Below are 26,093 nucleotides of genomic sequence, written 5' to 3'. Positions count from 1 at the left end.
TCGGTAGCAGGAGGAAGGAGTAAGAAAAACGTGCAATAAAAACGGTCGGGTGCATTGCAGTATCGGATACGGACTGGCTGCATCGGCGTCTTGCGAAATCGACGCTACTGCCAAGAACAGCGTTACGTAACGGCCTCAAGGTCCCTCTCTGTCTGGACGGGACGCCAAAATTAGACGTCAGCGCGACGTTTCCGTTGCATTATAACACGACGATATGCCGCCTCTATAAATATCGACCTTTAACTTCGCGAGCGATGGTCTGACGACCGGCCGAGCGTCTACGGATTTCGCGCACAATCCGACAACCGCACTCCGCGACAAAACTTTAGCGCATTACAGGTTTTTCATTTCAACTCTTAATAAAAAGCAAATCTTTAGCTTTTCCAATTAATTTTAACATTACAAAGGGATGGCTATTGATTACATATAATTTTTTTAAGTGGAAACTATAAGTAAACAACAGATTTGCCGATAGAATGACCAGAATGATTTAACATTTTTATTTCAGTGATGCGTACATTACAGCGATCCATATAGCTTTTTAAAATAATCTTGAACTAGCTTTTTTCACTCATCTTGGATAGCATTATTTAGTTGTTTAACATTATTAAATAGTTTACCATTTCCCCAACAATTTTCAGCAAGATTCAAAAGAGCCTTGAATGAGAAATAAATAAGAAACATAAGAAAAGAAACTTGAATACTGTCTTTTGAAAAGTAATCTTTAATGAATTTCTAAGTATGAGCAGCAGCAGCATTATCTGGCCGAAAAATATAATTCTTACCGGCAATTTGTGTTTTACTTTTGGCAAAACTATTTTTCCTTCAACTTAATTTAACTTATACTATAAATTTTTTCAGAAATTATTTGTATTTCTGTATAGCCTTGAAAACCTATAATAGCCCAAGACATAACACTTCTTGCATCCAACTGTCTGCAACTTAAAATCATCTTTACCTACAAGTATATCTATTAAGAGTTGATATAGAAGAAATAAATTGAACATTTATGCTAAAGTTTTGTCTGGGAATCTAAAATTAAGTGTTTACAATGTTTAATTGTGAATGGATTAAGATTAATTATTCACATTCTGAATTAAGAAATGTCAAATTGTTTTCGATAATTTTATAATGCAGAAGATTCCTCGCAAATACAGAGAAGATAAAATATAGTGTTAAATTTTGTATAATATATAGTGCTCAAATTTTTTTTTGTGATTGTTCTTTACTAAGAAGTTTGTAATATTTAATTCAGAAAATTTGGTATAATAGTAGTTTTCATCGATAACTACGATAATTATTTATATTTCACTCAGAAAAATATTACAATATTAAAAACTCCTTAGAGAAAATCCGTGGCTATTTGAATCGATACAATTTTTTGCTTACTAATAAGAAAGGGAGCACCATTAGACCAGGCCATGAGCCAGCGATAAGAAGTGGTAGTCGAAGGAAGCCACGTTTGGGGACTATAGCGGGAAGAGCAGAATTGTCCATTTTGAGTGTTTTGACAACTTGACTCAAAAGTTAATTTCGATTTCTAGTGATTTTTACTTTTTAATAGTAATAATAGACAATAGATAACGTATATGATAACGTATATGTTGTAAAATGTGATGGTAATACAAAATATTTAGTCCGGAGTTATTGTATGAAGACCCAAAACAAACTCAAAATCAATTGGCAGAACAGTTTAATATCATTGCAGTCGTAAATTGTGAATGATGATAAGTGATGGGAAAGATCCAAAAGATGGGAAGGTGGATGCTGCATATATTGATTGACAGACAATTAGAAAATCGAAAAACCGCCAGTGAAATGTTCCTTCAAGGATATGAAAGAAAGTCTAAGAATGTATTTCGAAAATCTCAAGCGAAAAAATCATGTTCATCACTTGGCGATCACTCTGCGTCTAATGGGACCAAGTTGACTTCGTATACTATAAACTGTTGAAATCTGGAGAAAAAATTAATATTGATCACTAGCGACAAGAAACCTTACACAAAACGCTCAAGGATATGATAAGGTGATTTTGCAGCATGACAGGGCGCCGTTTTAATACAGAAAAACCAACCCAATCATAATAAGTGTTGAAATCACTTGGATGGGGAGTTTTGTCCCACCAGCCACTCTCCAGATCTAGCTCCATCAGATATCCACATTTTCGCATCGATGGAATGCGCGCTTGCATATCTGCAGTTCGCCAATTTCCAAGGAGTTCGAAAACGGCCAAAGAATGGTTTGGCCCGAAGGACAAACTATTCTTTTAGAATTACATTCATAAATTGTCTGAGAGATGGGCAAAATACTTTAATAAATTTTGAAAAAAATGGAAAGAACATAACCGATATACCTGGTATATTTTTATTAGAGCAATTTAATATCATATATTTTTCTATAAATTTATATATCTACATTCTATTCAAAATAACAGAGAACTCACGTCATTAATATGTATCTACCAAATTGTAAATTCGTTTTAAAGCCAGATATTTCTTTTCGAGATAGAATGCTGCCTGATAAGTTCGAACATCTAACCGAATCAGCTTGTCAAAGTCGTCGGTTATCAAACGTCTGCAAAGTATTAATTATAATAACTAGAAGTTATAAACCGGCAAATGTTATGTAAACGCTTTGCTTGTTTTGATAAAATTTAAATTGCTTCTTATTATTATTATGATTCAAAATACCGAAGCCATACAGATTGCGTTTCTAATTAGTTACTTTGAACAGGAACGAGATAATGGACTAAAAAACTGCCAGGAACATTTTTTAAAGGGCTAAGCATTTTTACTAATAAGTTAATAATAATAAGTTGTTGCGGTTTTTACTGAAAATATTTTCAGTGCATTGCAGCTGCACTGAACATTAGAATAGACAAGGCCACTGAAAAAGAGACAGCTTAATGTTAGCTCCATGAGAGGTAAAATATATGAAATGCATAAAAACAGTGACTTTTCAATATTTTTCAATAGAAATCTTAGAGATATGCAGCTATTTGAGGGATGTAGAGTATTCTTTTATCGACTGTTCGGTAATATTGGATTTAAATGGTGTAAAGATAACCGACGAAGAGGTAGAGTGGAACTTCTAGATATTAAATACATTTTAAAAGAATATAATTTTTTAAACATATAATAAAATGACGAAAGACTTATTATTTCAATATACGTATTCAGATGAGACATGAATATTTCAGAAGCTTTATAGCTAATATATCGCCAATATTCCTCATGGCAAGATGACAGTAAAAATAATTCTAAGACAACAAAAGTTGATGGAAAATGGAAACTTTGGAATAAAAATTGATTACGTTTATTAGTCATAATATTTTTTTAAAGTTCATTGCAGATATATAGTTATTTGTGCTGGAAACAGGAATAGTTAATAATACTTTCGGTTTGGATGAACTCGACCAGGCACATTGAAGAAGAAATTGACTAATGATGGATTTGTGAACAAAAATTAGATAGATAGAAAATTAACAGCTTAGTTATTCACTTGCCAAGACAGGGTGACGAGAATAGAAACAACTAAAGCTGAGATATAATTAATATAGGATATCTGCAGATATGTGTGTAATTGTTCAGAATATACATGAGCATTTGGTTAATTAGTGATTAAAACCACTTCTATCAAGAAATATGTATACAGGTAGTAACAGAACAAACTAGGGAGAAATGCAATGATATGAAGATGACTTTACAAGGAAACACTGTACTGAAGGAAATGAGAACTAAGCGTAAAAGGTAAATATGCTCTCTAATGAAAGTAAACCATATTACTTGAATATATTAGTTAATTAGGTAGATTAGGTGGTCTCTAGGGGATACCACTACATAAAAAGGGCCTGGAACTCTAACTGATAGGTGCTTTGGAAAAAAATCGTCGAAGCCAAAATCAAGTAAAACTCAGAGTTGATGTGGCAACATTGTGACGTTTTGACGTCATCAATTCAAATGACGTGAGTTCACTGTTTAATTTAAGAGTCTTTATATTAGTGAGTTTTATTATATACATATAATTTAAAATACATCTTACAACATGCTACTACAAAAAGGCTTGTTTATCGTTAGTTAAATATATTTCATGCAGGACAATAGTCCAATACACTATTGGATTTTCTACAGACTCCAATACAAAGGTATACAAGGTGAAAAAAGAACAAATCAAATGCTGAAAATATCATATTTTTTCAAATTAACGTTGATCCATGTCGTTGTTTAATAAATGTTTATGTGTTTCCTTTCAAATTCTGCTTAATTCGATTTGTTCTTTGTTCCCGACATAGGAATACGGGTCTAGTATATTCTGTACGAACCTGAAATCGAGTGACGTCGCTTACTGTTGTTTCTCTGCATCAAGGTGTTGTAAAAACTCATCGCCATTTCACTCACTGTAAGCCCCATGCGATAACATTAATGGCACATTCAAAAGGATACAGCGAACGATCCAGATATATTGTCGCAGATTCGAACAATGTATTTGGTCGTTCTAAGAAATATCAGGAAGAAAGAATCTATATTATTTATCATCGACTATGGGGAAACTGAACTGGTTATTAACTAATTAGTAAGAAGCTTCGATGGTCATCAAACTACTAAGCTCTAAATAGTTATGTATAAATAACTACTCGAATATTCTAATCACCGATTATTAACAAGAGTTTCCTTTAAATACTGCGGAAGCACTAAAAGCTATGATACTATAATACTGTTTGATATTTTTCCATAAAGTCAGACTAGCATTTAGCTCAAATTTGAGAAGTGGTATTAAGGTTTAATACGTTACAATTTACTTGAATCTTTGTAACATTAATTTACCTGAATTATGACTTAATAAATATACAACGCACAATAATTTACAATGTTGTCTCATTGCTGAAAAAAACCTTGTTCGCTCTTTGAAATTTCCCTAGATTGCCTTTTTATATTATTCTACTATTTCGCTAAAACAATCTGGATTTATATCAATATCCATTGGACATTAGTTCTAAATTACCCAGAAAAGGTACATACACTAGAGCAAATATATTTTTACTGCTATATCATTTATTGATTTATTCTATTATTTATAAGCGGTTTAATTGCACTCTTAGTTGTTTAAATAATCATCAATAATCAATGAAAAGCTTTACTTCATTTAGGCAGTCACTTTTACTGCGGTGGTTTCTATTGCTATTTATTTAATGAATCAACAAACAATAGTAAATAATCAATGAAAAATTATAGCTCGTCGAATAAAGCAGCTACTGTAGCATCACAATCAATAAGTAGCAATACAATCTTGCAGCATCAAATTTGGCTTTTGGTTTGCAACGTTTTTTAATTTATGGCCTCTAATTATTATCACTAATATTTTGATGAATATTGCAGGCATTTGACAACATGGCCTACCAATACCAGCCTAACTCGAATTTTATTGACTGATTTGGTTACATATTCCGACGCATCAGACACCATTCTATATAACTAGGATAAAATAAGAAGGAAAAATGTAAAAATTAATTTTACATTTTCGGCACTATATTGGACGTCATCTATGACGCGCACTTTCTGTTTTATTGGACGGGCTATGATTATTTACTTATTTTTTCAGATGTCAAATTTCCTTAAAATAAGTACATGTTCATAGAGATGGTAAACTTATGAATGTTTTTATTAAAATGAAAGATAATTCAAAAGATTAAGTGACAGTATAATTATGCAACCATTTTGCCTGGTACTGGATTTACTTTAATAATGTCAAATTAATAACATAACCTCTAAAAACAATAACCATATATCGTAAGTTTCTTAGTGATAGTTCCGTGACAGATTAATATTTACCGTAATTTGAAAGATAATTTTGTTCGATGTTAATATTACCACCTGCTCCTATTGTCAAGGAATTACGTCTCTAGTATAAAGGGAATTACAATTCTAATCACCTGCCACAACATTCGAATCACATTGTTGAAAATCGCATTTGACTTAGTTTTTAATGTATATTATTATGTAATACTTTGTAGTGACCTGATGTATTTTATCTTAAGTGAAAAAGCATGATTAAAAGCAACTAATCTAATAAACTATTTCGTAAATATCTCTCATACATAACCGAAGCCAAAGCAGTAAGAACTATACTGAACTTGTCACTTCATCTCAACTGTCATGATAAGCCACAAGATCAGTATGAAAGAGTTAATAGAGCGCATCAAAGAGAAGCTCAAAGTTTGCCTGTACAATAAACTAATAGAGAAATAAGAGAAAATTATTCCATACCAGTCATGGAAGTGGTAGAGTTGGTAACGGTTGAAGTAACGTTAGATTCAGGCGTAGCGCCATCTATAAGTTAAATAAACAATTATTTCTTGGATATCGAGTTAGTAATAGGATGACATTAAAATGATTAACACATAGGTCACTGCAAAATACATTAACTAGTAGATATTTTTCAATTTCTTTCTGAAGATATGATAATTGAAAAATTAATTAGTACAAGTTGGTGATGTGTGCGATATGGAAATGCGTTTCACTAAATTAAACGGTTATTTAGTTTTGTATATATACTTAATGAAAAAGTTTTTTGCATGTTTGTATTAGTTTGCAGTGACATATGCTAACTGGTAAATTTAATTGATTGTTTGATGAAAAATTGATGAATAACTTTTAATAAATAGCCTGGAATATGATATGACGTAATAATTAATACAGTGAATTTTAGGTAAGAGGTTAAAATCAGATTAATTGCTAAACATTCTTATATTTAAATGTTGCCATAGTCCGTCCAAAATAGTAGTGAACATTCGTAATTATAATATCTATCTATTATCTATTATAATATATTATTACCAATTGTAGTTTGTAACCTCATCTTAAAATCAAGATATATATGAGCATTTGGAAACTAATTAAGAAGACATCATGGATACTTGTCTTTAGCAGATGATACGGCAAATGCATTAGAAGGAATGCGGTGATTGAAACAGAAGATATCGGTAGGATTTTGAGAAAAACTGTATACAGGTGTAATAGAAGAAAATAAGGAGAAACATAATATATCAAAAAGACTTAACGATGAAACGTGAGATGGAAACACAGCAACAAAGTAAACAAAAGCTATACATAAAAAGGTAAATATGTTCTCTCCAATGAAAATAAAATAGATTATTATAACATTTGATTAGTTCAAAAATCATTATATTTTTTAATAATTCATTGAAGATATATGCATCTCCATGCTAGAAACAGGAATCCAACAAAAAAGATCCCAACAGGTGGTCGGTAAGGGCTGTAATTAAGGATTGGCTTGCAAAAGATGAATTTATGTTTTGATAAAGAGTCAAGTATCTCCAATTGTCACTTGGTAAATATAAATGAAATGTTTAATTGAGTTTTATGTAATTTACTTTTTAAAAGATACACAGTAGATCAGATGGCTGAATACACAGAGGGTAACGCCTTCTTCCCTATCACTGCATATTCAAACAAATCGAATTGTTATGGGATGTGGCAAATAATAACTACAATAGACATGTAGGTCGAGAAAAGTATACAAGCAAGAACTGTTTGGATATATGGAAAGGATTCTCTACAATAACACCCTTCGGTTTGGATTGTTAACTAGTGTTAGATTGGAAACTAACAAAAGTGTAAAAGATTTATGTGTACAGATGAGCATTTGGTTTGGTTAAGATGTACTAGAAGAGGGTGAATGTTAACTATTTTGCAGATATGGCAAATGCCTTAAGGGGAATGTAGTGATTAAATCTAATTTTATCAAGAAAAATGTACACAGGTTGTAATAGAAAAAACTAAGGAAAAATACAGTGATATTACGATATCAAGAAGCGCTTTTCATGCAGCACATTTTGTTTGGTATATAATTTTTTTTGTATTTGATATTTTTTCATTCATTTTTGTATTTTTGTTGCTTGGGGTAATAGTAGCGACCTTGAGGCATGTCGAATTTTACATCGTACATCGTGAAATAACGGTCTACAAAATACCCAGAAATATAATCCCAGATGTTGAACACGGGCGGGGTTCCAGCAGCGCCAACTAGAACCCGATAACGAATAGCTGGCGGCAACCCCGAGACGTTTATCTGGGATGTTATTGAAGGGTATTTTGATTCATTCAGTGCTCAACCATCGTTTGGTTTAGACGTGCCACCATCGACTGCCCAAGCCTCGTCTCCAGGTAACACCGCTGCCATCCGTTTTATCTAATTGTATTTTTCACATTTTTTTATATAGCCAATAAATAACGGTCACATAATGTAAACACCACTGTTTCATTTCGTTTTACCATCACCGAGCCACATCAGTTACCCTAAAATATATAATATATTAAATGAACTATAATGTTAAAATTAATTACAATTTATAACATTTTGTTTCATTATTTTATTTGTATTAAAATGTCACATATATCGAAGCTAAAATAAACTAAAATGCGTAAAATGTCAATGTTAAATGCGGCAACATTGTACCGTTTTGACGTCATACATTGAGATGACGTGAGTTCAATGCTACTTTGACTAGTTTAAAGTGAGACGGGAGGAAGACATGGCGTGTAAATAATCTAAATTTTGAAATATCCTCTTAAGAGCACATTGTTAAAGGGAAGGGAAAGGTTTTGTAAATATGAAAAAAAAATTAATTTTTATTTAGACCAGAATACCCCCTTAATATAATTTACGCCGTACTTGACGTAATACTAATTGGATTGATTGATTGACGATTTTCTGATAGCACACGAACTAATCGAACGCGATATCGCAGAACGAACTTCATTGATGCGGTTTTGCTGGCGTGCGTCGTACCCACGTTCACGGGCAGTTTGTTTTGACATTCCGCATCAAACTTTGCCATCGCGACAGTAAATAAAAATAACCCATAATGCAACGGTGTCGGTTTTTTGCCCAGACGCCAGCTATGCAGTTCCGGACAATCGCCCGACGTCACTCGGCACGTGGACAACGCAGAAACTGCCATGTAATGCACCGAATCAATTTTGGTTTTGAAACAGGAGATTATTTCTGCAGTATACTGGCCGGCTCGTTGTTTTTCACGATTCCTTTTTGTTTATTTTAGCAAGAATCCTTTACGTAATGTAGTTCCGCAAGGTTCTGATATTTATTAAATTAGTCTATGCATATAAAAAATAATTGAGGTTAAAATCTTCGTTAGTCTTGCTAAAACTCGAGAACGGCTGGACCGATTTGGCTAATTTTGGTTTTGATATATTTGTGGATGTCCTGGAAAGGTTTGTATGGGGACAAGGTATGGAACAATTGTCAGGAAAATAGTAAAAATAACAATATTGTTTTCTCATGTCAGTCAGTGTCATGAATAGTTTCATTGTCATAAAAGATCGACATTTTTGTTGGCAGCCTCGTTCTCCCTTTGCCTCTCTTGTACTTTCTTTCATTATTATATCAGCAATAAATAATGATCATACGATACGTTATCTATTTTCCTGCGACCCAAGATTTTCTCACATTTTCAAACATTTTATTTGATCTCTCAACCTTTACGTGCTTACTATTGATTTCAACAAATCAGAATCTCGGTATATATTCTTTATATTGTGGCTACCGCCACGACCCTTTAGTCCACCACGAATTCACCACCAGCAAGTACAAAGGTAAATCAACTCAATATAAGCCACTTGATAGGTGCTTGACACGTGCAGGGAAGGATAGCACGAGGAACGGAACCAATCAACATCACATGGTCGACGACATCCCACGAGACTAGCCTGATGGACGAAAACCACAGAAGCCCATCATGTATACCATCAACACATGAACACCCTCGCATCACGAGACGGGACACGTAACATACTTATAGGTACCCTCAAACAAAGCTAAACGCCCCAAGACGAACGACGTCCTGCTACAACTCCGATGGCAGCTGATCCCGTAAAACTCCTCGCTCAGGTTGGGATCCCCATCTCATCAGCAGTCCCCGGGCGCTTGTTTGCGTGATTGCGGGTGCACTCCGGAACCTGCACCACATAGAGGTACGTTCCACGGAAGTTCCACTAGGAAGGGAGTTATGTGGCGACCGCCACGACCCTTTAGGCCACCACGATTCCACCACCAGCAAGTACAAAGGTTGGCAACGCCGGTGGATTAGTACCATGCAGTTCCAGGCGATAAAAGAACATTACGACGACGTCTTGTTCTCTTGTCTTTTCTCCATCCCCTTGTAATAGTACCACTTCAACAGCGCTACCGTACTTCCTCTACCTAACCTAATATCCTGTCAATTCTCCCGTCGACCACATATATAATTTAATATTAAAATAAACAGTATTTCTTCAACCAGTGTTTTCAGTTCTCGTGCAAATTCCTTTCAAAAATAGTAGTGAGTGTTCTGACAAATAATCGCAGCGGCAGCCACACATTTCGACCGACTGACTGACCCGACGAACATTCCTACAATATCTTTCATTTTTATATCACTAATAAATAATATTGTCACGCAATCTAATCATCAAGACTCTCACTATCATCACACCAGAAATCACATTTTTTTAAATTACTGGCACTAGACAAAAAGCGAGACCTTGTTATCAGATAATTATATATTTATAGATATAATAATTAGATACTTATATTTTGAGCCTTAGCAATTGTTGTTCGCTCCATCTGTAACTGTACATGTACATGTACAACTGCAACTGTTGAAAATGTTACCTCAGTGAAAAAAGCAGTTATATGTGATCATATCCTTGATCAGTGTGAATTCATGAAGAAGATGTATTTGAAGAAGGCGTTGATGTATTCAAAAAACATTTTTAGATGCACTTTCATGAGAGTAGAAAAAGCGTTAGGAAAGTTGGTTCAAGCGCATGCAAAATTGTGTTAATCATCATGGAGAATACTTCGAAAAACTATAAAGACATTTTTGTTAATAAATTATTAGGTTTTAATTATTAAGCCCAAAGTATCAGGCCTATAAATTAATTTTAAACGATTTACAATACATGGTTTTACTGTGTATTAAAACGTATCAGGTACATTTGTAACCAACTTCATGCTGAAGCCTCACTGATAGGTCACTGTGAAGCTTCACTTTTCAGTATGTGTCATTTCGTTGAAATATAAACGAAAAAAAATTGTAATCACAAAAAAATCTGAAAGTAATCCGAGTAAATCGTATTTGCGGGAAGTTATCACTTGAAATAAAAATGAGAATGACCCACAGAAAAGCTTGGATGTTTTGTGCCATATTAATTGAAGCCACGGGGCCTACCTGTCATTCCATATAAATATCAAAGCCGAATATCAATGGCTCCAAGCTAATGATTTGTATTTGACGAGATCGGCTTAGTACAGTACACTATGAGCTGATAAAACCTAATGAAACATCAGTGGGGATCACTGTCGATTACAATTGATGAGTTTGAGACGAGCCATATGTGAAAAACGGTCGGAATTCGAGCAAAAATACAACAATGTTATTCTTCATCATGGTAATGCTCGACCATATGTTACAAAAGCAGTGAAAGCATGCTTAAAAACATTACAATGGAAAGTGAATGCTACCCTACCCGCCGTATTCTCCAGACTTTGTTCCTTCTGATTACTTCTTATGAAGAAACCAAAAAATGGGTCGATTCGTGGATAGCCTCATCATCAGAAAAATACATCGTTCTTTCGAGATAGAATCCGTAAATTGTCCGAAACATGGGAATAAGTAACGGCTATCTATCGATAATACTCTGAATAAAATACTCGTAAATTGTACCGATTTCTCACAATAAAACTCCAAATTTAAGGAAAATCTATTAAAACTAATTTATAAGCCTAATATAAATAGCAATCCTTGTATTAATTAAATTAATACTCTTAAGGTAACTCGGAAAACATTAAATTGTTATCATGGAATTCATCATTTATAACCTCGAATGTTCTTTAAAGCAAATATTTTTAAAATTAATCTCCTAGAACGCACTAATCTTTCAGAGTACTTCGCACTAACACTCCGAATCACACTCGTTATGGGTTCTATGGGGATATATCTATGAATCAGTTTGTTGGACACGTAATAAGGGGGGCAACGATGATGACTCGCAATACTTTACTCTGGAACCTCTGGAGGATATCTATGTTAGATTTGCTAGTAGTACCCCAGAGTTCAAAATCATAGCAGCAAAACCTTATTATCCAAAGATGATTTAGACTTACGCTCTATCAGCCAGTACATTTGGTTTAGTTTAAGCCCAAGCTGTTTGCGTTTTGTAACTATATGTTTTATCCATGTCAAATGTCGATCGAAATGCATTCCCAGATATTTAACGTTGTCTGCTTGCGAAAGTTCATTATTATTCAATTTTACTGAGGGACATGTTCTTCTATAAAGGGTGAATATCATAGGGGTAGATTTTGTCTCGTTTGCTTTGATACGCCATGTTTTCAATCACAATTCGACTTTGTTAAGATGAAGTTGGAGGTTTCTTGTGGCTGATACTGGATCCTCGTGTGATGATAAAACCGCTGTATCATCGGCATAGGTTGCAACAGTAGTGTTTCTTGAGGTCGGTAGGTCAGCTGTATACAATAGATATAACAATGAGCCAATAATACTGCCCTGCGGAACATCCGAATATATTGGATGTAGGTCAGTGTATTTGTCATCCTGTTTGATAATAAAATGTCTGTCTGTGAGGTATGATTTGAGTAATTGAAAGTGCGTATGGGGCAAAAGCTTTTTCAAGTTAACATGCAGTCCAGTGTGCTCCACCTTGTCGAAGGTCTGAGAAATATCGAGAAATGCTGCGGTTCAATATTTTTTATCGTTTAAGTTTTTGTTAATTTGGATGACTAATCTATGTATTTGTTCTATTGTTCCGTGTTTATTACGGAAGCCAAATTGATGGCCTGGAATAATAATTTTCTCTTCTGTGATTATTAAGTATCTTAATGTATAGTTTACTATGTATAATAGAGATCACAGGTTTATAGGACGATAAGAGGAGACGTCTTCTGATTTTTTCCCAGCTTTAAGAATCACAATGATTTTAGCCTCTTTCCAAGAGCAAATACAAGAAAATAATCGTGTGTAGAAAATTTGCATTCTATCATACGTCTGCGCCTTCGCGCTGAGGGGCGAAGGGTCGGTAATTTGGCGCCATATAATGTCCGAAAAGACTCATTTACCGGCTGCTGAATCGATACAGGAATTAGGTCGCGCGAGTACGAGGCACGGCCTGGTTCGTCGTAGCGTAACATCGAATTTGGGGCAGTCGGCTGTGTCCCAGACGGGCAGCGAGACCCGTCGTATCGATCACTCCACCCCGACTGCATCGCATTCAATATTTACATCTTTACACCTAAACTAATTGACCGAAAACCGCTTGGTGCTGTTTATCCACCCGCACGCCAGTTCGGTTACGTTCTGTTTTGTTGCCCGATGTTGGCGTTAAATCGATAAGTCAACCATCGGTATCTTTAAATCGGATATATATATTAATATTTACGCGTTTTATCCTTGGGACGTACTTTTTTCGAATAATAAATAAAATTTACACAAATGTATCCAGTTGGCGTGGATATATTCACCATGTACATACATCAAAACGTTTTGATTGGCTGGAAAAACATCTGTCACGAGATTTTTATTCTTGAACATTTTAGGTTATGTTGTAATTAGTGTTGGGAACAATCGACTGAAATCGACTATCGACTGTTCAGTAATTTATTACTTTTTACTATCGATTATTTCAGTCGCTATTTTCGGTCCGACTGATTTTGTTATTATTTACTATATACTGTTTCAGTCGTTTACTTTTAGTTACTATTTTCGGTTTACTAGTTCATTCAACTGATTTTTAACGTTCTGGCCTTCCGTCCTAGCCGCGACCTTGAAAGTATTGCGCCGAATTTATACTGATATAGATTTATATGTAATATATGTGGTTTTATGTTTTTTTTGTAGTTTGTTTGTGAATAACTATATAATGTAAATTAATATAGCAGCATTTTGGAACGCTAGTTTTCGAGGGCAAAAAAATTAAATTGTAAGTGATAAATAGTCAGATTCTTTTGACTGGCACAATAGGTAATACTTTGGACTGGTATACTAGGTAATACTGTTTTGATAAACTTTCATGATTTTTGTAAAAGCCTTTTGTTTGTCGAAACCTTTTTCCCAAAATCTTGAAAATTAAAATTAGGTTCCAAAGGTTTCAGAAATTGCATAGATCCGAAAGATTTGAAGAATTTTTTTACAGTAGCAGTTGTTAAATTTCTTTTAGAAATATTAACCGTAAAGGGGTGAATAAAATATATTAAATATTTGTAATAAATACATTTTCTGATAGGAAAACTCTACTTTAATATTCAACAATTTATTTTGTTGGTTATTAAGAAGAGCACCACAGTTTTTATTTGTTAACGAATGGACTATCTTAACAGAATGTGTTCAACTTTTAAAGCCCATTGAAATAATGACCACAGAGTTATCTGGTGAAAGATATCCCAACGATGTCTTTAATTATACGGTTAATAAGACGACTGCATCATTCATCAAATTTATCACATTCCATCAAATCCAAGGATCTTAACAAGTGAATGGAGAAAAAATTACAAAATTGTCTATTAGATGTCATCAATAAAAGACTGGCAATTTTAGAAATGAATACGATATGCGGGAAATTCACATTTTTAGATCCTAGATTAAAAAAGGAGGATTTGGTATTGCAAATAATGCTAAGGCGATACAAAGAGTTATCACAAAAGAGGTATCTTCCATTCTAACTTCCAAAAATACAAATATAGTTCCACAACTCGAAATTAAAGACAAGACTACTGACCAAGAATGTATTGACATCTGGAGGTATTTTGATAAAAAAAATGGCTAGAATAAAAGAAGTAATTACTCGAAGAACTGCACCAACTTTACAGATTTAACAGTATTTGGAAATTCCATTTATTGGGCGTTTAGAAAACACATTGGATTTTTGGCAAACCCATAAAATGAAACTACTTGAATTATATCAGTTACACGTAAAATATTCCTCTATACTCGCAACATCTGTCCCCTGGGAACGAGTTGTTTCAAAATCTGGGCAAATAATTAACGATCGAAGAAATGACCTCACGGGAGAAAAGTTGAACATGATAATATTCACAGTAATTTTAAAATATTTCCGTTCAAAAATAAATAAAACTTTTATTTAAAAATGGTCTGGTAGTTATTGTACGATCATTTTAAAGTTCATCACGCATTAAATCTAATTTCAATGATTTGGTATACGTTTACATTTTATTTAGTAGTTATGGTTATTGAAAATCTTTAGTTTTTAAGTTTTATTTAAGTTGTATTGTACTATTTATATTTATTATGCTATGTTATATAAAAATGGCAATTAATATATTAAAACACGATAAAACATTTGTGGTGTTATTATTCCATTCCTTTTTACACATCCACAGAACATTCAGTATAAAAGTAATCTTACTTCCTTTAAAATTATATTTTTTATTACATGATAATAGAAATTAGTAATTTTGATTTCCTTTTCTTTTTTAAAGTTATCACGTGAATGAATATATATATATATAAATATATATATATATATATATATATATATATATATATATATATATATATATATATATATATATACATCTCGGTCTCGCTTATACTACTATTGGAGACATTTAAAATTAATGCTGCTCCAAGCGTTTATCTCCGTCCTTTCCTATCTCACATTTTATACAGACAAGAATTCGTACATCTTCGTCTGACATCACGAATGGAAAAAAAACAGTCGAACCGTGCATTTGACTGAAAATAGTAATTACTATTTTCAGTCGCTATTTTTTTGACTATCGACTGTTTTGGGACTATCGACTGTTTTCAGTCGATAGTTCCCAACGCTAGTTGTAATGAACTTTTTCTTATAAATGGTAGTGTTTTAAAATATAAAAGAAAATGAAATTTTTTTCTGTTAAAGTCAATCAGACCCATAAAATAATATTAAAAAATTTATAACAGATGGTGTTATTGTGTATTAAATCTCATCGGATACATTTGTAACCAATTTTATGTTGAAGCCTTAGTGATGATCGTCGAACTGTGAAATGTTTTCACTGGGTTGAAAATGTCTGAGTGCGGGAACTTTTATTTTCTTACTTGAATGTGAAGAAAAAGACGGCTGAAGCTTGTCAAGTGTTGTGTGAAGTTAGTGTGAATATTAGTTTGGACGTTTTAAAAGTGGTGATTTTAACATCAAAGACAAACAACGTTCTGACCAGCAAAAATAAATTGATAACGATGATTTCGAGGCATTACTCGATTAAACTATTAATAGGGATCGATATCGACTACAATTGATGCGTCTCGAGCCGAGTGCTACGCGAAAAACAGTCGGAATACGAGCAGGCACAATGTAATTTTTCAACATAACAACGCTCGATCACATATTGCAAAACCTCTGAAAACATACTTAGAAACATTAAATTTGGAAGTATTACCCCACCCGCCGTATTATCCAGACCTTGCTCCTTCTGATTTTTACTATATTCCAACATATGAATCGTAATATGGATAGATATCAAAAAATAGATCGATACGTGGATGGTCTCAAAGAATGCATCGTCCTTTCGAGATGGAATCCGTAAATTGCCTGAAAAATGGGGAAAACTCGAATAAAACACCCCGTACCGATTTTTCACAATAAAGCTTCAAATTAAAAATAATCCTTTGAAACCAATATATAGGCCTATTAGGAATTATAGCTCGGTGACTGGAGGTAGAAGAAAATAAAACAGTGATGTGATCATTATTTATTGACGTTGTATAAATACGCATAATACAAATATCAAAAAGCAGCTGGCAGTTAATGGTGTCACTCTCAACTGAACGATGGTTAATTACTGAAGGATCCCAAATACCCTACAATGATATCATATGATCATATGAGCTGTAAAATTCGACATGATTCAGGGTCTATAAGATTAATACTAAGTAAAGAAAAAACACTTCACTGTTTCTTTTAGGTTATGTTCTAATGATTTTTGTTTTATAATATATGAGTGCTTGACCATTTATAACAAACTAGCGACCCGCCCCGGCTTCGCACAATGCTGATACTAAATTAAATACACTACAGAAAAAATATGAACGTTGTATATAAAAACATAGCGGCCCGCTCCGACTTTGCACGGGCATAAAATATATATGCCTATGTCACTCAATGAAAACATGATTAAAATCGATCCAGTATTTTTGGTTCATTCATTACTGCCCTTGGCCTGCACGCATTAAATTTGGAGTAAAACAATTCCTCTTCCCCTATACTTACTATGAAGATTTCCTGCTATCTTTGGAATATCTAAATTCATACAATTTTTATTACATTACACATTTTTAAACGCAAATTTTAAATTTGTAATATCTCCGAACATATTTGTTTAATTTACATGCTGTAAGGAACTATATTGATCTATATTAATTGCACACTGTATTTAAGGTACTTAATTCGATAAGGATTAATGCCGTATTGCTTAAAATAGCTTCGTAAATAAGCCATTTTCTCATGTAAAAAGTAAACAATAAAAATGGTTAATGTGGGTTATCCCTAAAAGATAAACATATACCATCGCGGACTTTTTTGTAGACCTTTTTATGGTGTACAATACTGTAGTACATTAATTTGATCTAACTCGTAGGGTTAGGCAGCGTTTTTGCTAATTGCTAAATAAGCCTAAAAAAATAGGTTAATTTACGACATCACGTTAGAAACCTCTAAAATTAGCAATGTTGCCTTAGTATATTATGCATGTATTATACATATAAACCTTCCTCTTGAATCACTCTATCTATTGAAAAAAACCGCATCAAAATCCGTTGTGTAGTTTTAAAGATTTAAGCGCACATAGGGATATAGGGACAGAAAAGGCGACTTTGTTTTATACTATGTAGTGATGAAATACTTTCCGGTTAAACAACTTTTGACATTTCAACGATAGAATAGGTTAAAAACCATTAAAACTTAAATAATAAGTTTTTTTCTAAAACTGCTTTTTTTCTAAATTTCATCAAATTTGCGTAACCATATATAAGAAATTAACAAGTAGTTGAAAACATAGTCATCGAATTAGCAAATAATAAACATAACCAGGCCTAGATTATCGTATTAGACAAATGAATAATTTCTTTTTAAAATTCTAAATTTCACTGATATAGCGACCGCTAAAACAGTATAAAAACTTTTGACGATATTAAACATTATGAAAGTATATTTGTCCAAACCTTGATCATTTTTTTATGCAAATTATGTGATTTATACCACAAGTTAATATTAGTTCTTAAGAAATCAATTTATTTGATGTCAATAAATCAATTAATTTATTATCATATACACGTCTTTAAATGTAATAATAATCAAAACATTTCCAAAATTAATTTTTTTCTTTTGAGTATTGTTAGGATATGTTGCCCGAAAGTACTACGTACTTCAATTTGTATAATAACATTTAATTTATTAATTAATTAATGGAAGTTTAGATTTTTGTTTAGCCATTTTCGATAAAATTCTACTTCATGTTACAAAAGAGAAATATTGCTTTCTCATCACAATCATCCAATACTCCAAATATTTATTTTTAAAAGTGAATTGATGAATAACTTTATATAATACAGGAATGCCTCCGGTTTAATTAACTCTAGATTAACGTTAATGAATGAAAAATAATGAGGAACAAAAAAACATATAGTTACTGGCTTCTACTACAAAAAAAGTAATTAAAATTTAACATAATATATATTTCAAAGTAATTGTTAACGACAAATAACGATAATAGATATGAACTGCTTATGTCGCAATAAATGGGAAATACGAAAAATTTTAGTTGATACAAGTATAACCTAACCTAACTTTTTTTTCTCTCGAAGTGAATTTGATAAAGTAAGGGGGATTTTAGTATGATACTCAAAGATTTTATTATTTTTAGTACGGGTTTAAGTGGATTAACGAAATATTAAAATTAATCATGATTCAGTAAAAAAAAAAACAATTAAATTATATTACTTAAAACACATTGACTAGGCACCTTATAACTTACTTTTCATTCACAATACCTTTTGTTTAATCAATCGATTCAAAATACTTGTAAATATACTATTAGATCTTAGTTGATACAAAAACAAACAAGTAATTAATTATTATATTCATTATAAGGTGTAGATTAAGCTACAGTTATAATTATGTATTGAAGTTTGTAATTGTAATTTAAATTATTTGTTGTTTTAACAGAATATTAACAACGTTTCAACATTCCAATTTGAACAAACTTTTGCCGGTTCAAACGGCGATATCAATGCACAGGACTAAAAGAGGAATAGAAACAACGTCGAATGTTAGTCACGAATCTACAGATAATGACATCCGTTTGTAAGTCACCTTGGCTTCAAATATAAAATGGCAATCATATATTCATGAATTATGACAGGTGAATAAAATTGAACCATTGTTATTAATGTTAACATTGACAGAACCAGGTAAATATTTAGAGAAAGTAGTGCTATTTGCTTCATATATAAAAAGAAAATAATACATTCATCAAAAGTACTTGGTCATAAAAAATTAATCATTATTAACCTCAACATCGATACCAATGAGGCATAGTGCCAGTGTTTATTATAGATAATTTTACTTATTAATAATCCTGTTAAATACAAAACTACAATATTCTGTTTTATCAGCTCTTTTCATCACTGCTTTAGCAAACTATCATTGTTAATCGACTTCAAAAAAAGGAGGAAGTTCTATGTTCGACTGTATACATTTTTTTAGTATGTTCAATGGGTGAATCTCTGTCAATTCTACACCGATTTTCGAAATTATTTGTTTATTTGAAAGAGTGCACACACACTGGGCCCGGCACCGACTATAAAGTGATTAGTTGGTTGTATTTAAAATAATATTGTAATAAATAGATAAATAAGTTTAGGTGATTATTTTTTACTTTTTAGTCAGTTCGTTATTTATTTTTTGAAGTCGGTTCGATTTTTTATTTTTAAATATTCTATACATGATAATAATATTATTAAATACCAAATTACAATATTCTGTTGTATCAGCTCTTTTCATCAGTTACTGCTTCAGCAAACTATTATTTGTTATGATCAAAGGAGTAGGATTTGTTACGTACATATTATTATTACTATGGAATAGTTGAAAATTAAGTTGTATTACGTAGAAGAATATTAATTTTATAATAATTTATTTTACTGCTCAATTCATATGTTGCCATAAAATGCAAATATGGTTAAGAGTAATTTATGTACAAATGATAAACAAATTCAAAGACATATATTACAATTATCTGAGTTTCCTCACAAACTTATGTGGCGAAATTTTAACAAAAAACACACTGAAGGACATGGATTAAGATAGTAGAGAAAGATCTGCGGATATATATGGATCTGAAACTGATCTGAATAGATTAATAACAATATACAAATTTTTATCAGCAGTAGTGAGGTTTGATAAATAATATTCGAATGAAGGTTGCACTATAGACGGTTTAATAGATGCCAAATAGACCTCCTTCCATGGCCGGCTTAGAATAGATGATGATGATGATACACTTAAAGATGCTGAGTACCGGAGTATTATTTTATTGAAACAACAGTTAATAATAGTTTTTTTAGATCTAATTTCAAACTTATTATTAATTATTGAATATAGATTGCAAATAAATTCTTGTACTTGTATGAAATAATCTTATGCTGAAATTAGTTTTATTTTGGCAAAACCTTATTTAAATTACCACTACCACTTCAACAAATGGAGAGTCTGATCCAAATACTTTATGGAATTTATATTATATATTGCTATGCTAAAATATTCATTATATAATTGTCTCAAGGTATCAAAAAACACTTCTTACTAATAATTATTTTGACCATAATGATTTCTAATTAAATGTCCCATATTTATTTTAACATAAAGCATATTTTATTTAAGGTTAATTAAGTACTTAATATGAACAGTCACATTAACGAAGGACAACAGAATGAAACCAGAAATTATTAAGTTATGAATCGAATTTTTTGAGGCTAGGTCCATATTGGAAAAATTTACTTTCAAATACGAACAGAACATCAAAAATTCAATTTCGGTAATTGAGACATTTAATCTTTGATGGTGTTAAGAATGCTTATTTCGATATGTGAAAAGTCGATATCGTTAGTAACTTTATGTGGGTAAAAATTCCATGTTTTCTTACCTTGTGGGAACAGTGCTCCTAATGAGGCTAAGGGTCCCAATTTTTTATTGTTGTTTTTGTTGGGTTCCGTCGCACTGGATGAACGTGTACGACCTTTGGAATCTACATTGTCGGTGCCTTCAGCGGCAGCACTTTCCAATTTTTCTCTAACTAGTTTGAAACGACTGAAAGAAAAACGAAGAAATATGTAAGAACCAAATTGTTTAGTTGTTAATTTATATACTATATTAAATCGCAATCAATCAAATTAATAGAAACCAATAATCAAACATCTTAAATGTTAATGGTTAAGTCTAGCTTTCATTAAACAGATATGGTACTTCATTTTGGTGGAAATGAACTTGAACTGATTTATCTGTTTTTTACTCTATCTTAGATTATTTACGTTTAGTACAATCTTAATTTACAATGTATTATAGTACTTAGTACTAGCCTTGAAAAGAAAGCTGTTTCATGATTTTATGATACTTTATTCATAAGTTTGTGAGTTATTGTAACACTACATTTGTTACACCAAAGTGGTCGTTGAGACACCTGTGATGCCGAACGCAGTGAACGTCCAAATGATGTGCTAACACCAGAAAACATAAAAAACACAAAATCCACAAAAATGACAAAGCTTTGTTCAAAGTGGGTGCCCCGTTTGCTCACTGTTGACCAAAAACAAGAACGTGTTGATTTAATTTTATATTCTTACATGCATAACAACAATTTTATCATCTGCCTCTTGTAGTCGTCAATTTAAAAACGTACGAAATCGTCTTGTTTTGAATCGGTTTAGTATTTATGGTTGGTATTTGGAAAAAAATACACACATCCCATCTATAAATAGAAACGGCATATCCTATAAACGATGACATTTCTCGCATAAATCTCTTTAATTTCACCACGGCCGGCTCAAATTCTAATTTAATTAATGCAAAAATGATGTTCGGTATACATCAACGTTGACGTCGAAATGATAAGAATCGTATAAATATACACGCGGAACCCAACAAATCACTATTAGCTCGTCTTTTATCACCTAATTTTTTTCCGAAGACGCAGGAAAGAAATGGCTTGTCTAATACAAAAAGTAACGAATTACCCCATTATATATTCACCGGTTCCCATAAATATATAGGCCGAGCAAAAAGTGTCGAGTCTGCGAGATAGATGGCGCTGTTAACAACGATAAACAGTTCTAGCAGGAAATTCCAGTGCTTTTACGGACACATTTGGTATTTAATTTAATTAATGCTCTTTTTAGGGGACACCGACGTGGCGGAGATGTAATTGTTTTCGGCGTAAGGTATATTTATTTCTATTCAAACAGATTAATTAATGATTTAATTGTTTTCTTATTATTTAATTATTACATTGTTACTAGTCGTTTCCGACTAACCTACAATTTGTCTTTATGGTAACTTAAATCTAGGTATATAATTAGGAGGACCCATCGGCCCTACCTCAGTCTCTGGTGAAATAATATTTCACTGCTGTATTTTTTATTATTTACACCTCACTATATAACACTACACAAGATCAGATGGTTTGATTCTTTTGAGTCTGTGGTCTGCCCTGGTGGGTATCCAAATGTCGCAATACTTCAATATTCTCATGAGAATGGAGTTTTTCCTCATGCCTCCTTGCAATTTTCTTGATTTCTTGGCTGACTGTGGGTATCTGAAGGTTTCGATGTCAGTCCTGTAGTATTTGGGTGCGCCCACAATACTTCTCAGGACTTTGTTCCGAACGATTTGCATTTTTTTACGTTACTCTTTGCAGAACATCCCCATAATTGAACTCCGTATGTCCATATAGGTTTCACTATTTGCTTATATAATAGCAATTTATTATGTACTGATATGATAATTGTGATTTTCTTCCAATTAGCCAATACATTTTTCTATATTTCAATTTCAGTTCTTTTTGAGTTCCTTCCAATGAAGTTTTGCATCAAGATTCATTCTCAGATATTTAGCGTTGTTGCTATATTGAATGATAGTATAGTTTAATGTTATTGGTGCTTGTGCAGGCTGATTGCAGGTGAAATGCACATGCACAGATTTACTTTCGTTAATCTTTATTTTCCAAGCTTGTGTTTATTTTCAAAGTAGTGCATATTGAATACTTTATATACTATTACAGCAACAATGTTAAGTACCTAAGTACCTCTAGAAAAAATCTAAATTATCGGTGCATAATACATGTACAATTGCCGCTGTACAAGCAAATATTATATGGTTACTGGATCATGCACCTATCAGATTCAGTTATGGGGAAGTTTTGCGAGAACTAATATCAACATAACACAAGTACTTCATAATAAAGTTCTGGGAAATATTGTGGGTGCGCACAGATACTAATCGACCAATTACTTACATCTAGACCTTCAAATTCAAACTCTCATAGAATATATTAAGAGACTACTAATCATATATTAATAAATTTAATTCCCTAACACTACTTGATAACTTTCATTTAGTACCTTTTATCACTTAAATAGGAAAAGTTAAATTATATTTTGTTGCATTGCAATCGCTCTAACAAAATTAAACATAACAAAAATGAGTTTAATAACACATCTCGGATATATGACCGTTTATTTTAAGTAAAGCCGAAAAAAAGCAGAGCAACTAAAAATAAACGGCGAGACAGATAAGTGGCAACGCCGCAGTGTCACATTACTTAACTCATTGACTCACGCCAGCTCTCGCAGGTGTCTTAAACTGTATTTTAACGAAAACAAACTTATTCAACGAGCGTATATATCTACTGGCAAACAGAACGATTTCTCGATAAACAAATAGCTTCCAATAACTAGTCCCGTCCCGATAAGTCTCTTCAATTTTCCTCGAAAGCCTCCTTGTCAACGACGCAAAAGCAAATATTGAAGTCGTCATTATCGGCACAGGTACTCTTTGAGCTTCGAATGAATTATCGTAATCTACGAACGGAAGTGTACTACTTACGGTAAATAATGACAAATGCAGATATATAAATCGACAGACGTTTTAGATGAAAAGTACTGGGACAGTTTTCCACATTAAAAGTGTAAAAGCGAGTTTCGTTTGTTTAAATTTTCTCGATATTTTTCCGTAAAATAGAGACAGAGGTGACATGTATCATTCAAGGAAATCATAAATTGTTTCCAATGTCTATGATACTTAGAATTCCATCTCGTAGTTCGATATTTTCAACCTTTTAATTTTTGGGCTGTTCAAGTGTTTTTTTAAAAATGGTTTGAAGGATAATGTAGGGACTGTGCAGGACTTCCGCTTAGTTTTAATTGTCACCGTTACGAATACTTATTAACAGAAATAATCAGCACGAAGGCAACATTGTTGATTTTTCTGCGGGGGTTGTATTTGCCATCTCGTCCTAGGTATGTTAGAACTACATGACAGTCAATTTCGTCAATTTTGTTGTGTTTTGTGGCGTCCAAGCTATGAGTTTCAACAAATGGTGAGTTTGTTCCAGTTTCCTCTTTTTAATTATTATTTATTTTTTATTAAACCTCCATTTATTTATGTCTTAATTATTATTTTGTATTTATTAGTGTTCTTTTATCATATTCTATTTATTATTTTCCATTTATTATTTTTCATTTATAATTCTCTATTCGTTATGCTCTACTTATTTATTTATTTATTTATCTATCATTTGTTATATATTTATTCTACTCTATTTTATGATTTTTTCGAAAATTTTTTCAACAATGATAATAGTTTTATGGTTACAACTGTAAATATAAATTAGAACTATTTAATAATACAGAAACTAACGTCAAAGTGGCTAAAGTTACTGATTCGTAGATATGATCTATAGATAACTTGAGCATACCTAAACGCCACCAAAAGTGGTTTCTGCTAGCTCTTGGTGGTAGCGTATCTAGCGTGTGGCTTTTAGCTTTCTCCCTTGTACGCATTGCACGCCCATCATAGCTGGAGCTGGAGAAGTGAGTGCACTAGTAATAGTACTGTACATTTATTTATTTATTTTGATAATTTAGCTTAATACTAACAAGGCCTACTAACCTTAGTGGCAGCAGATCTCTCGCGTTACTTCCCTTGATCTGTTGCACGTCATTATTGTTAGTGTTAGGGAATAGCTGGTGCGTCGTGCGTTGCTTTCTATTCGTACCGTGTGCACCTGTCTTACTTCATCCAAGCACAGTTTATCATCGCTATCAGTTACCGTTATTGACTGTTTTATAATGATTGTCGGTTACTTATTGACTACTATGGTCTAAGATGATTGCTAACCATCCTGGACTTTTATTGATGTTATCAATACCATCCATTACCAGTATTTGTCGATATATTAATTTATCGATACTATTATAGCTGCCAGTATTTTGACTTCACCCTTGGCATTGAAAATTGGTTGCCCAGGTACGTTTTAATTATGTTTGTAGAATTATAGCCCCACCACCTCGAACATCTCGCACGCTTATTTCCATTATTTATTTTGCCATTTATTGAGTAAGTAGTTGTTACATCATTCATTTTGATCTCTACTTTTATTTATTTGAGATGTTTATTTATTACTATTGTTTTATTAAATATAATCTTCACAATTGACAAATCAAGTTAAACTGAACTAGGACCGCAGAGAAAAATATCCATATTTTAAAAAACAGAAGGGAGTTAGAAATTTGGAAAACACAAATTTGATAGTCTCTTTCGAAAACCCTAGATTTTTAATATCACTATTTCGCCTTACAACTAAAATTTCGATACTCCAATTTACAACCATCGATACGTCTTTGAAAAAGAATGTCGATATTTCGGGCAAAAAAATATTGATCTTTTTCAAAAATTATTCTAAATATGTGATAATAAAATTAACCCGCGATTTCGGTTCACTAAATA

The 26,093-nt window shown here is 32.4% G+C and overlaps 1 protein-coding gene across 6 annotated transcripts in view; it reads right to left on the bottom strand.

The window, feature by feature from the left end:
- The window catches only part of chico (insulin receptor substrate 1 chico), a 245,952-nt gene that overhangs the window by 46,894 nt on the left and 172,965 nt on the right, over positions 1–26,093 (bottom strand). For 2 of the 6 annotated variants that reach the window (XM_076416028.1, XM_076416048.1), the window contains exons 4-5: positions 21,238–21,401; positions 4,322–4,396 (exon numbers count right to left, since the gene is read on the bottom strand). In XM_076416028.1, the coding sequence (XP_076272143.1) occupies positions 4,322–4,396; positions 21,238–21,401 (239 nt within the window). Of the gene's footprint in view, positions 1–4,321; positions 4,397–6,263; positions 6,327–21,237; positions 21,402–26,093 lie in introns of all 6 variants that reach the window. The other 4 variants (XM_076416033.1, XM_076416057.1, XM_076416038.1 and 1 more) reach the window with 2 other exon arrangements.

The sequence above is a fragment of the Rhynchophorus ferrugineus genome, unplaced genomic scaffold, assembly GCF_030347505.1.
Source record: "Rhynchophorus ferrugineus isolate W39M unplaced genomic scaffold, kcgeb_rfMv2 rfM1, whole genome shotgun sequence".
NCBI lineage: Eukaryota > Metazoa > Arthropoda > Insecta > Coleoptera > Curculionidae > Rhynchophorus > Rhynchophorus ferrugineus.
The sequence above is the reverse complement of the archived record's forward strand: the minus strand, read 5'-3'. Positions and strand labels throughout refer to the sequence as shown.